This window comes from Podarcis raffonei, chromosome 14 (genome assembly GCF_027172205.1).
Source record: "Podarcis raffonei isolate rPodRaf1 chromosome 14, rPodRaf1.pri, whole genome shotgun sequence".
Classification (NCBI taxonomy): Eukaryota; Metazoa; Chordata; class Lepidosauria; order Squamata; family Lacertidae; genus Podarcis; species Podarcis raffonei.
This window is the reverse complement of record NC_070615.1, coordinates 16,515,092-16,528,714: the sequence shown is the minus strand read 5'-3', so window position 1 is coordinate 16,528,714 and position 13,623 is coordinate 16,515,092. Positions and strand designations below refer to the sequence as shown.

The 13,623-nt window shown below is 43.4% G+C and overlaps 1 protein-coding gene across 2 annotated transcripts in view; it reads left to right on the top strand.

Moving 5' to 3' along the window:
• CEMIP (cell migration inducing hyaluronidase 1) overlaps window positions 1-13,623 on the top strand; it is a 166,420-nt gene that overhangs the window by 107,083 nt on the left and 45,714 nt on the right. For both annotated transcript variants that reach the window (XM_053364360.1, XM_053364359.1), the window contains exons 6-11: window positions 60-239; window positions 3,057-3,127; window positions 5,062-5,157; window positions 7,066-7,184; window positions 8,649-8,790; window positions 10,528-10,719. In XM_053364360.1, the coding sequence (XP_053220335.1) occupies window positions 60-239; window positions 3,057-3,127; window positions 5,062-5,157; window positions 7,066-7,184; window positions 8,649-8,790; window positions 10,528-10,719 (800 nt within the window). The remainder of the gene's footprint in view (window positions 1-59; window positions 240-3,056; window positions 3,128-5,061; window positions 5,158-7,065; window positions 7,185-8,648; window positions 8,791-10,527; window positions 10,720-13,623) is intronic.

The following is a 13,623-nucleotide window of genomic DNA, read 5'->3' as shown; positions in this document are numbered from 1 at the left end:
TCTATAGATGGATCTATGGTGGCAAACTGCTGTTAATGTGCTCATGCCTGTTTCTTTAGGTTTGACACCTACAAACTCAAAGGTGAAAGCATCAGACTCGTCCGGTACTTGAATGCAGTTCACAACGGCATGATCCTGGCAGTTGCGGTCAATGATGAAGGATCCAAAAATTTGGATGATTCAGCCAGGAAAGCAATGACCAGACTGGGCAGCAAGCATTTCCTCCACCTTGGTTTTAGGTAGGAGTCTGGCCTGCCAACGTTACCAACACAGAGGCCCTATTGTATCCTGCCTGTACCTAAAATAATTCTGCTTCCCCCCCCCCATAGCAAAAACATCTCACATAGTGATTTTCCCCTCTTCTTGCCACTTGGAGTGTTCAGAAGTTAATTAGATAGTTTGAAAGAGATTCAGTAGCTCAGCTGAGCAAGTTTCAGTATGAGACTTGAGAACTTATTGCCCAACTTGGTGGAAAAGCCATAGTGACAGAGCACTTGTTTTGCATGCAAGCATTTTCAGGTTAAATGGCTTAGCATCTCTGGGTTCCTCTGAAAGCTTGGAGCACTGCTGACAGGTCAAAGTAGGGATTTTCCAGATGACCTGTTTGTTGAGTCTTCAACCTGATTTGATTGCACAAAGCTGACATGGAGGTTAGACTATGGACTCAGCTAGATTGGTGTTTTATATGTGTTGTGTATGCGATATAACACTGTGACACCAGATGGTGCTGTGGAGTACTGTCTTTCCATACCGGATTTCCCTGTATGAGTTTACAACGCATTGAACTGAATCGCTTATTTGACCTGTCTAGATCCAGTCTGTATCCACTCTTTACTGAGCATTCATCCTGATTTCTTTGCCGCATTCTTCTAACCATGAATCATTTGCTCATCCCACGTTTTTGCAATGCATTTCTTTGTCACTTTTGCAACTGCCAAAAAGTCAGTTTCTTTTCTGGATTTGCTGCGCCAGCTTGACACAGCACTTTATTCTGCTTTATTTGCATACACCTAAATTTCCAAGTATGCACTTGGATCGCTTCCACCGAATACTAAGAGCCTGGAGGTGCCCATATGCAATACTGAGCTAGATAGATCAGGCGTCTGACTGTATCAGGCCGGCATCGATTCACCCCCTGTGCTCCACCTAGATGCTCTTCTCCAAAAAAAAGACCGAACTGCAGGGAATCTAGCCACATCAGCCAAGAAACCCTCTTGATACCCACAGGCCTGGACATCTCAGGTGGTTCATCCTTTCAGGCTTGCCTGCTGCTCTTGGCAAGTAGAGCTGCAAACTTACCTGCAAGTTAGCAATACCATAGGGCTTACTTCCAAGTAAACATGCATAGACTTGCACTGCAAGAGACCGTGCCCTGTATTAACTATATGGGCCATATTTCGCCTGTCTTCTTTTGTGTGTGTGTTTGTTTTTCTCTCTCTCTCCATTCTGATTTAATCAAATGGACCTCATTTGATGTGTTCAGGTTCCAACAGAGAGCCGTCTACAAAAAAACAACAGTTTTAAAAAAATAATCTCCTGGCATTTTAAGCAATTGACATGCCCTTTCTCCCACCAGCCCACCCCGCTCATTTGGAGGGAGATCATAGCTTTCCAAATGCCTTTGCCATGTGGTATGAAGCAAACATTTCCAGTAGTTGCACCTGGCTCCCTGGCAGATCTGTCTCAAGAACTTCATATTTGCAGCTTCCATTGGGTTTGCTGCACAGGGTTGCAAGGAGCGATGCTTAGAGACAGTGATGGCTGGGGCCCATTGGAGCCAGTAGGGTGGAAAGAAGGGAGGCCAACAGTAGGTGGCGCCAGAGCCAATGACAGGCGGAGACCACTGATTCTAGTGTTGTCCTTCCTGCTGAGTTCTGCAAGGGGGGAAGCTGAGACTAAGGAGGAGGATGCCAACAGCTTTATGCTACCCCTGGATTGTTCGTTCCAACACAGAGAAGTCTCCAGTGCACAAACTCTAGTTCACAAGTGAATGTTTGTCCAATATGTCTTCTGGGACCCTGAAAGTATCCTAGACGACCTATAGACTTCAATACTTTGCACATTTGCAACGTGGCTTTTCTATATATATAAAAAAGAGTGAAACTGGTTGATCAAGTGATCTGCTTATAGCCCATTCCCAGGGACGAACTGCCAAGATTATCCAGTCCTTGTTTGTGCCTGTTCTATGCAATCCGTATTCTTCTGCTAATGTTCTTAGCGGTCTCCAAAGCTGTGCCCAAGAATGCCAGCAGCCATGTATTGCTCACCTGGAGTTGATTAGAACATGTAAACCTAATTCCTAAATCTTATATATATATATATATATATATATATATATATATATATATATATAAATGTTTTATTAGTTTTCCAATAATAGCCAAATTATGACAATAACAATTAATTTCTAATTCCTAAATCTCCAGCATTTCAAGAGAACTGGCAAGCATAGATTCATCTGAGGCCCTTTAAAACAACAGCAGATTGCCAGCTAATCAATAAAATGCGATGCATTGAGCATTCCCACTAATACCCTTTATGTATTTCGTTGCGTCTTTTGCCAAATCTAGATTCTTTTAAAGGCCATAGAGTGGAGGCCAACTATTTTCCGTTTCTTAGACATTCATTTCTGCAGAACTCTGTCACATAATGAGTTCTTTATGGGTCTGACCCTCAAACAACTTTCTCTGGAGGATCGTCAGTGAGCTTTTAACAAGCTTCCCCTCCCAAGTTTGAATGTTTCGTAGTTTTCAGACTGCCCAGGTTTATCTTCGTCTGGCATTTGCAAGGTTGGATTCTCAGTTAAAAGCGGGAACTATGTTACGAGCTGAAGGAAATAAGGGGCATTTGAACAAGGAAAAGGATTCCTTGTCAGTATCTTTTCTTCTTAGTTGGAAAAAACGAGGTATAAAAGAACATTACCCTTACATAACTTGGCACATTTCATAAATCAGGTTGGCTGGGCAGCTTCGAAATGAAGTATTCTAATAGACTGCACACTTCTTTATGCTGTACATAAATAAATATGAAATATGTTTTTTCTTTTGATTTTCTAGGCATCCTTGGAGCTTTATTACAGTAAAGGGGAGCCCTTCCTCTTCTGTTGAAGACCACATAGAGTACCAAGGTAATTAAAAGTAAATAGCTCCTTGAAACTGGAGGTTGAAATTAGTCTCTCTTTTTTGGAATAAATTTTATTAGGGTTTATAGAGAATAATACAAAACTTGATGTGAAATATTTTTTTTCTTCCTTTGTATCCAAATTAAGACTTTGATATAAATACAATAAAAACATAAAGGGTGTGGGGAGAGAAAGGATTAAAGAAAGAGAAAGAGAGAAATAAAGCAAAAGAAATAAAAAGAGGTTTAAAGGAGCAGAGAGAAAATCGGAAGGTAAGGAACTTCCGATTCTTTGTCCACTACATATAAACAGTATTCACTTCATCCTCTCCAATATTACAAACAACAAAGCCACTTTCTAGAAACAAACAGTCTCTTCAATCCTCAATTGCAAATGTCATTATTTCATTTACTTTTTCACACGAAAAGTCTATGAGAAGTTTCCACAAATTAGTCATTCTGACCAGAATGGTTTCCACAGTACATGCATTGACCTGGGGCAAATATAATCTGAAACCATGGTTTGTGCAAATCATAATTAAGAATCCACACCATGGGGTTGATCCAGGCTGCCACTTTCCCTTGGGGGAAAAAAAAGATCTTTACCACTGTATCAGAGCAAATGTCAATCGGATTTTCCACAGATCAACGTTTGCTCTGATTCAGTGCTTAAAGAGCGGGTTTTCCAGGGGAAAGTGGGAGGATGAAACAAAAAGCTGCTCAGAGCTGTGCAGGGACAAGCAGAGGTGTGGACAAGTCAATCGTTCGAGCTTCCAGACAACAGAACAGGCAAATCAAGGTTCAGAGCTACTTGCCTGCTTTTGGATCCTACCTCCTCAGGATTAAGCTTCATCAGTTTACTTCTGTTGCTCATAGTGCAATAGTTCTTGAGGCAGAACAGGGGCCCTTTCATTTGAAAGCCTGTAAATTCAGATGTGGCAACAGCTCCAGTTTGCAGACCAGGCTCAAACTGTGGTTTTAGTTTGTCGGCCCTAAATAAACCACAGCTTGTGAGCAGGTTTGGGTTCAGACATAAAGCGAAACCGCAGTTCAGCTAAACAAACCTTGTTTTTGTGGCACACCTGAACCCAGATGTTGTCCTCCCTTTTGCACTCCCAACTTCATAGCTAGTAGGAAGTTCCAGGTTTTACGGAGCCCATTTCCTTGCAGGGAGAGTGCACCATGACTTGCCTTCGTAACAGGTGTGGGAGTACAAAATATACAAGCCATGGATGGGAGGACAGGCAGGCGTGCAAGGAGGGCAATGAAGCAAGAGCTGTTTCCCAAACGCAAACAGCACACATGAATGCAGACACAAAGGCGTTTCCCAAAGTTCTTCCTCCTTCCTGCTTACCTTTAAAAAACAAACAAAACAAAAACCAACCTGTCAAATTGTTTCTCTCCCAGAACCTGCAAGAAACTAGTAGTGGAAAACTGCTCATCCTTTTAGATGTTTCTAAAGGCCGCATTTCGAGTGGTTGGAAAATGCATTTTTCCCTTCAGGACCTCTTGAGGCAAAGACGCCTGGATTTCTTGCAAAAGCTAAATGAATGTGTTATCTAAGAAAGATGAATTGGAATGGAACTTTCCATGTGCCCTTACTGCTGTATTGTTAAGACGTTCTTACAGAAGGACGTCAAGGGGGACTTATTCTGGAGCTAGAATATGATGAGTGGGGGGGGGGGGAGAATCTCTAATTCTCCACCCTGACTATTTGTGCTGATTTTGCAGACTCTCCCTTTCAGCAGGGGGAGCAAACACCCCATAATGGTTGGGAGGAAAGAGGCCAAGATCTAGCACTTGTGTTTGAAATGTTGCAGGTACTTACCAAACCAGTCCTAAATCCCAAGAGGAGCAGGAATGTTGAAGTGTCGACAGCTTCTCCGTACTCATCCAGAAAGGCTGGGGCTGCTATAACTTCTTGTACTTTGCTTTTTGCAGGACACCGCGGCTCAGCCATTGCCAAGGTCTTCAAACTCTTCCAAGCAGACAATGGAGAGCATTTCAATGTGTCTTCAACCAGTGAGTGGGTTCAAGGTGAGGCCTCACCCCCACCCCTGCCACCATCACTATTTTTCACTAGCCTGAAGCGTGGGGAGATCCACAACGCACATTTAGGGCACATTCAACACACTTTTAAAGTACATAAAAAGGTAAAGGGACCCCTGACCATTAGGTCCAGTCATGACCAACTCTGGGGTTGCAGCGCTCATCTCGCTTTATTGGACGAGGGAGCTGGCGTACAGCTTCCGGGTCATGTGGCCAGCATGACTAAGCCACTTCTGGCGAACCAGAGCAGCGCACGGAAAAGCCATTTACCTTCCCGCCGGAGCGGTACCTATTTATCTACTTGCACTTTTTTTTGGCGTGCTTTTGAACTGCTAGGTTGGCAGGAGCAGGGACCGAGCAACGGGAGCTCACCCCGTCGCAGGGATTCAAACCGCCGACATTCTGATCGGCAAGTCCTAGGGACCCATGTCCCTTTTAAAGTACATAGCTTCCCCCAAAGAGTCCTACAAACTACAGCACCCAGCATGCTCAACAAACTGCAATTCCCAGGATTCCTTGAGGGAAGTCATGTGGATTGAATGTGCTGTAACTGTATGGTTATATGATCAGCCTGTGCAGGCAGCTAAATAGAGCAGTTTGGAATCCTCTCCATTATTGCATAAATCATTCCTTCAGAGCCAGGGATGGGTGACCTTTTCGGGCATGAGGGCCACATTTCCCTGGGTGGCAGTAGGTGGGACCAAAGTAAATAAAAATAAAATGGGTGGGGCTAATATAAAAAGTGGGTGTGCAATCCTCTCCCTCTTTCCCCATTCATCAGTTCATTCTCTCTCTCTCTCTCCTCTAGGCTTTCATTGCAGCAGGGCAGCAAAATGGCCTCTGAATAACTATGAATTAACTATGGCCACATTCACATCATACATCTAAAGTGCTGTGATCCCACTTTAAACACTCCTGGTTTTCCCTGAAGTATTCTGGGAGCTGTAGTTTGCTAAGGGCGTTGAGAATTGTTATCATTTCCCTCACTGAGCTATAATTCTCCAGAGTTCCCTTTGAAGAGGAAATTGATCATTAAACCACTCTGAGAATTGGAGCTCTGGGAGGGCAATAGGGGTTTCCCAACAACTCCTAAGCACGCTTAGCAAACTACAGTTCCCATAACTCTTTAGGGGAAGCATTGAGTGTTTAAAGTGGCATCAATTGCATGGTGTGCACAGTGGTACCTTGGGTTACATATGCTTCAGGTTACATACGCTTCAGGTTACAGGCTCTGCTAACCCAGAAATAGTGCTTCAGGTTAAGAACTTTGCTTCAAGATAAGAACAGAAATCGTGCTCCAGCGGCACGGCGGCAGCAGGAGGCCCCATTAGCTAAAGTGGTGCTTCAGGTTAAGAACAATTTCAGGTTAAGAATAGACCTCCGGAACGAATTAAGTACTTAACCCGAGGTACCACTGTATATGCCTTGTGTCAGATTAAAAACGTGACTGTTTTAAGAGTTTGCAGTAGCGTAGGCGGCTGTCAGCTCCTATAGCTGCATCATTTCACTTGTTCTACATTTCTGCAGAGCACTTTTAGTGCAGTATTGGAATGTCGTTGACTTATAGTTACTTAACCTTAGCGCAACTGGGTCAGCTATTAAGCTTATACTGTATTTGTGTTGTGAATCCATGCAACTTTAAAGAATAGCACTATCTTCCCCCTACACACACACAGCTTGACGCACTTCACAGCATCCCCAAATAGCAGCTGACAGACCCACAACCAGAGCCAGGGAGTGGGCAGTTGTGGAAGAGACTTGCTAACGGTGCTTGGCACCAACATCAGTGGAACACATTTTTGTCGCATTGGTTAAGGTTGTTCTGTCCAAAACAACCTTCCTTCATGTTGACTGCTTTTCCTTCTCTCCCTGCCCCCCCTTCCAATCCTGCCCCAGATGTGGAATGGACAGAATGGTTTGACAAGCCTGAAAAAGCAAAATCCAAAGATGGAGAGCGACTTTCAGATTTTCGGGCTGCTCACCCCGAAGTTTGTGATCATCCCATTAACATCCAGGTAGGACAGCCAAGGGGACAGACCTCTCCCTGCTGTTACACCCCTCTTCCTCTTTCCAGTTGTCAGCCAACCATTTTATATGGAGTTTAAAGCTGTAAAATGAAAACGGTTTATTAGACCACATGGCTTTTGGGTGGCCTCTTGTTTTCTAACTGCTCTGTATAGATGGGTGTGATAGAGATGCTTGCCAGAGAAGCACTTTGAAAGCCAGCTGGGAGCTAGGGCCTGTTTCTCATTCAAGGACTGAAACCACAGCCTCAATATACATTTAACGCAGTATCCTGTCACTGTAGTCAAGGCTTCCCCCAAAGAATCCTGGGAAGTGTAGTTTGACTACACTCCCAGTACGTTTCTGAGCACAATTCAAAATGTTGGTGCTGACTTTTGAAGCCCTCAACGGCCTTGGCCAAGTATATCTGAAGGAGCGTCTCCACCCCCATCGTTCTACCCAGACACTGAGGTCCAGCACTGAGGGCCTTCTGGCGGTTCCCTCACTGCAAGAAGCCAAGTTACAGGGAACCAAGCAGAGGGCCTTCTCGGTAGTGGCGCCCTCCCTGTGGAATGCCCTCCCATCAGATGTCAAAGAGAACAACAACTACCAGACTTTTAGAAGACATCTGAAGGCAGCCCTGTTAGGGAAGCTTTTAATGTTTGATGTATTACAGTATTTTAATATTTTAGAAGACTTTTAGAAGACATCTGGAAGCCGCCCAGAGTGGCTGGGGAAGCCCAACCAGATGGGCGGGGTATAAATAAATTATTATTATTGACGAGGGTGCTGAGAGCTGTTAGGAGACTCTGTTGCTCCCCTCACAGAGCTTCAGGAACTGAATTTTTAAAGCACCGTGAGAATTGTGGGTCTGCGAGGGGAATAGAGTCTCCCAGCAACTCTCGGCACCCATAACAAACGACACTTCCCAGGATTCTCTGACTGTTATGCTATTTTCCCAGTCTGGTTAACATGTTGTTCTGGGAAAAGCGACCTCTTTCACAGACCGAATACCTTGTAAACAAGCAGCGGCATGAAATAAAACAATTGCTAGTGGAGGTAAGCTGCCAAAATAAGAGAGAGCCTTGATACCTTTCTCTGTGGCACAAACAATTTCTTTAAAAAAACATTCTTATGCAGCAGCTTGTAGTTTGATTCAACACCTCCTCCTTTGTTCTGACTCCACTGTTGGAGACAATATGCCTCCTGAGTACCAGTTACTGAAAATCACAGGTGCAGAGAGTGCTTTTGAATTTGGATCCTGTTTGTGGGTTGGCTCCTGTGAAAGCGGGACTAGATGGGACTAGATGGGTCTTTGGCCTGATCCAGCAGGTTCCTGGTTTTGGTGTACAGTTTCATGTGAAAGCAAAACACCTGTCGTCGTCCCCCCCATTGCACAGGTGGTGAGCACACAACTTTTATTTTATTTTTCACGCTCAATTACTACTCATCTTGCATTTCCATTCCCCTTCCAGGCAGTCACACTCGATGGAGTGAACCTGACAACTGAGGTTCACTACAAAAGTGGCCGTGATTATAGGTTTTTCTGCCGTGGCCCAGGACAGACTCCCGGAGGCTGCCGTAACTACAGAGTGCGCTTCTTATGTGGCAAGCCTGGTATGTGACTAATTTTAAAAGCTTGGGCAAAAGTTGCTTCTACTGACCTACTTACTGTAAAGGAAGTAGCATTTTACCTCAGAACTATAAATACCTCGGTAATGGAGGCTTTCCACGAGTCTGAAACACCTTCTAATTCTGTAGTGTCTTTCTCATCCAAACACTTTCCATTTCTGCTTACTGGCTTCCCATTCTCCCAACCAAGTTTGTAGTCCTCATGCACCAACTTATACTGACACACTGTGGCCAAGAGATTGATATTGAGGCATTGGAAAAATGAAAGTACGATACCTTTTAATCATGGACTGACGTTATGACATCATTCATAATTCATGAACACTTCTTACAGGTGCAGACTCTGTATGGATAAATATGTTAACATTTGGAATGAGTTTATACAAAATGTAGTAGGCTATTAACGTTTACATAAGCACTAGGACAATAACACTATTCCAATTTATATAAGAATGTATGGGAATATCATATATTGCTTTCCCCCCTCCATATTCTCGCTTTCATGTGTATCTTTGCTGTTGTTGTTTTTGTCCCTTTCACATTTCCTTCTTTCTTTTCTGTATCACTTTATTTCTTTTTACTGAAATCACTTTAATAAAATATAAATATTTTTTTAAAAAAATTATCCTGACACACATCTCCCAGCAGTCAATCACAAAGCATCTAGTACAGTCATACCTTGGTTCTCAAACTTAACCTGTTCTGGGAGTCCGTTTGACTCTTGAAACTGTTCGAAAACCAAGGCACAGCTTCCGATTGGCTGCAGGAGCTACCTGCACTCAATTGGAGGCCTTGGAAGCCATGTCAGACGTTCGGCTTCTGAAAAATGTTCGCAAACCAGAACACTTCCAAGTTTGCAGCATTCAGGAGCCAAAACGTACGAGTACCACGGCGTTCAAGAACCAAGGTACGACGGTAATCTTAAAGGTCTCTAAAAGGATACGGGAAATCACAATAGTGTGGCCTACATAGAATGCTAGTCAAGACAGGCCTTTGGTTTCACCCGACCATTTCTTTTCATTATACACGCTCAACAATTCCAAGAGTGGCACATTGGCATCACCAACACCCAGCTAAAACTCCACTGAAGTGTTTCACAAGGTGCTCAATATCTCTTCCCTCCATCAAATATAAATGGGAGGATTAATTCTTGTGGTGAATGCCATCAGTACTGGAGAAGCGACAACTATTTCAGAAAGCGGTCATTTTATTTTGCAGCCGTTCATTTTAAGCAAGCCGGTGATTCCATGCAGTTCTTTTTACCTTCATTTTTTCAAAAGGCAAAAAAAGATGGCTGTTTTGTTGATTAGCATGAGGAAACCATTGTATCATGCTGAAGACAGCTTCTGTAGCATCTTTAAATGACAGCTCTGAGCAACCGTAAATGCTGGGTCCGAGAGGGTGTGGTGCTGTGGGCCCACAAAGAGCTGCGTTTAAATTTAGTGAAGGGGTTAGTGGAAAAACACACTTGCCAGTAAATAATGAATGGAGCCTATTTTGTTTCGCTTGTTGAGTTTTGCACATTAAAAAAGAACCTGGCAGCATGGTTGGAGGAGTTGTCTTGTATTTCCTTGGGGCCAGACAGCCACTTACTTCCGTTGGTGTGAAACATGTCTTATAAGATGAAGTGAATAATTTGTGAAGTATTTTAAATATTCTGTCTCTCCAACCCCCCTCCCCATTTATTTATTTTGTGTGCGTTTTCCTGTATTGGTTTTCCAGTGAGACCCAAGCTTACAGTCATGGTTGACACCAATGTAAACAGCACCATCTTGAGATTGGCTGATAATGTGCAGTCATGGAAGGCTGGAGATAAGATAGTTGTGGCCAGTACAGATTATTCCATGTATCAAGCCGAAGAATTCCAGATCTTGCCCTGCAGAGCCTGTGGACCCCATGAAGTCAAAGTGGCGGGTAGGTCATCATATTGGAATTCATGATTTTGATGTCTACACAGTTTGTGTCTCTGGCTGCTTCCCGGTAACCTGTTTATTAAGTGTTCACCCTGATTTATTTGCAGGGAGATTAGATGAGGTTTTCCATTTACTGAGCATTCATTCTGATGTGTTTGTGGGGAGGTTAGATGATACTGCATCAAGCAGTTGTTGACCCACACTTTTCAGTATCTCTTCCCATTACTTTCCTAATTGCAAAATGTCTGGTGATGGGGCAGGGGTATGTGCAGACGGGTTTGTTGTGCAAGAACACAAAATCAGCTCTAATTGCATAAATGGCAACAGTCTAGAAGCACCCTGTCTCTTTTGCCTGTGCTATTTTTAAACCTCGTGCCTAAAAATCAGTGAACCGTTCAAATTCCTTGTGAGCCTGTGTCTTCCCAGTAGGGAAAAGGGACTTAGATGTTGGGTTTTAAAATCAGATTGGTAGCAGATGAACAAAGTGGACAAGGAGGAAAAGAGGAGATAGATGGCAGCAGTCAAGAGACAGCCAGTGGTACAGAGAAAAAGCTTGGATTGAATGCATCAGTGTGATGATGATGATGATGATGATGATGATGATGATGATGATAGAGGTGTTATTCAGAGAAATTGAACCCTAATGAAAGTGAGGAAATAGGGTGGATAAAACTGGCCTACCTACCTGATAAAATGAACAATCAGCGCTATGTAAATATAAGCAGTGGTCTTGTTGTTGTCAGGAATTTGATCAACACCGTGCTATACAAAACACAGCCCCAAACATAGGTCACTCCTTGACAACAACAGGCCCCCATTATATTCATTGTAACCTGCTCGGTAAGACCTGTAGCTGGCCCTTTGTGAAATGGGCCAAAAGGAGTTTGGTGCTTTGTTCCAAGGGAAATATTATTCTGGTTTCAAATGCATCATAGGCTCATGACTAAAGATGGCAAGCTGTCTGTGAGAAAAATGTATCAGCAGCGTTGATGGTGTTTTTCCCCCTTTCCCCAGAAACACTTGGATGATTGGAAAAACCACATGAAATGTGTGTGACACAGGTTACATCATGAGAACAATCTTGGGCGATAGTCAATGAAAACATAGCTGGAACAGGGTGTTTTTCTTGGGTTCCACTAGCATCTGAAAACCATGCTAGTGGGGAGTTGCAGAAGGAAAGTGGCAGGGGAAGGGTTAAGCCCCTCCCCCCTCCATTTGCAGCTACTCTGCTAGAAATGGCATCCTCCCAGCACTGCTTTGCAGTGGAGAAGTGTTGGCTGGCTTCTGAGAATCCGAGTTGGTTGCACAGTGCTGGCCTCAGTTGCATAATGAGGTGGCATCGATGGAAAATTCCTCCTGTCTCTAGTTCACTGTGCTGTGCAATAGAAACAGGAGAACTGTTGAATATCTTCTCCTGGACTTCTCATAGAAAATGTTGATAAACATTAGTCAGGGAGAGTTAGGGATAAGGGATGTATTCAACAAAGTTTTTTACAAAATAGACCCATGGAAATCAATGGACCTAACTTAGTCATGTTAATGAATTTACTCTAAAACTTAGTTTGATGTCTTCCACTGAATCCTGTTGCACTTCAACAGGTTTGGAGTCAATCATTCTGTAAGGGTTTTTAACAATATTGTTAAACAGATGCTAGCTCAGCTACGGATAGGCATTGCTTCTGAGTTTTTGAAACAGACAGAATTGCAACTAGTAAAGTTTCTTTTCTTCTCATTGCTACAGCCCTGTATTGGAAAAAGCCGTATCAGTTGAATTTATTTCTGCCACGCCACTATAAAAACGCAAAGGGGGAAATGGTGGTAACTGTTAAGTTTACTGCCTGAATAACATCCGCCTAATACAACCGCCTAATGGTTAAACTAGAGATTTGTGGTTTTATAACGCCTTTTGTGACTGAGTCAAGTGCTAATTATAACCAGTGTCCTCATCGTTTAGCGATATTTTCATACACTCTGCATTAGGATATTTGGCCAAATGAGTTGAGCTGTTTTTAACAGTTCCTGCTAATAAATTATGCTGGCATGACAAACAGAACTTCAGAGAAACAGATGAGAACTGGGCATCTACAGGCGGTCAGGAGTGGGGTGTTCAGCTGTGTGCCATAAGAATTTCACACTCTCACACATGAACACCTACCTTGAATGAGTGAAGATAAAATAATTCGAGTGGTGCAAGTGAAGACAGCTATTAAGGCGTTGCACCCAGAAGAAGACTGATAAATTGATGTCAGGATAGGAGTTGCCTAACTCAAGCAGCTACTGCAAATTCCCCCCTCATGCTTTCATCATATGCTGTCATAGGTGCCAACTCCCTGGGGCCCTGGGTGCCTGAGCACCCACAAAATTCCCCATGAAGGGGCCAGGCACTGACAAATTTCAATGCCAGGGCCATGAATGGTGCATGGCACCCATCGCCCCAGGCACCCACGGCCGCAGAGCCAAGCAGGCACTCCTGTATGCTGTTGATATTGCTGATGTTATTTTAATTTCAAAGGAACAGAAAAAGTGAGGTGAGCTTCCGTGTGAAGTTGTCGAAACATGGATGTCTAAGTTATTGGAATCCCACCATTTTTAATCAACATTATGTGAACTTTAGGCACAGGTTATTTAGTTTAGAGGAGACTCTGCACAAGTTCAGAAGAGATTGCCAGTGGGGGAAGAGTCAATTTCTCACAAATTATCTCTAAGCTAACGTTACCAGATTTTTTTCAATGAATCCGGGGACACTTTTCAACTTCAATAGATTTTGTATGGGGACTGATTTGTAAATCCGGGGACCATCCCCAGGAAACGGGGACATCTGATAACCTTACTGTAAGCATGAGTTTGGAATAAGTTGTGTTCCCAGAGCATTGGATACCCACCTCAGACAGAACAGATTAATCAG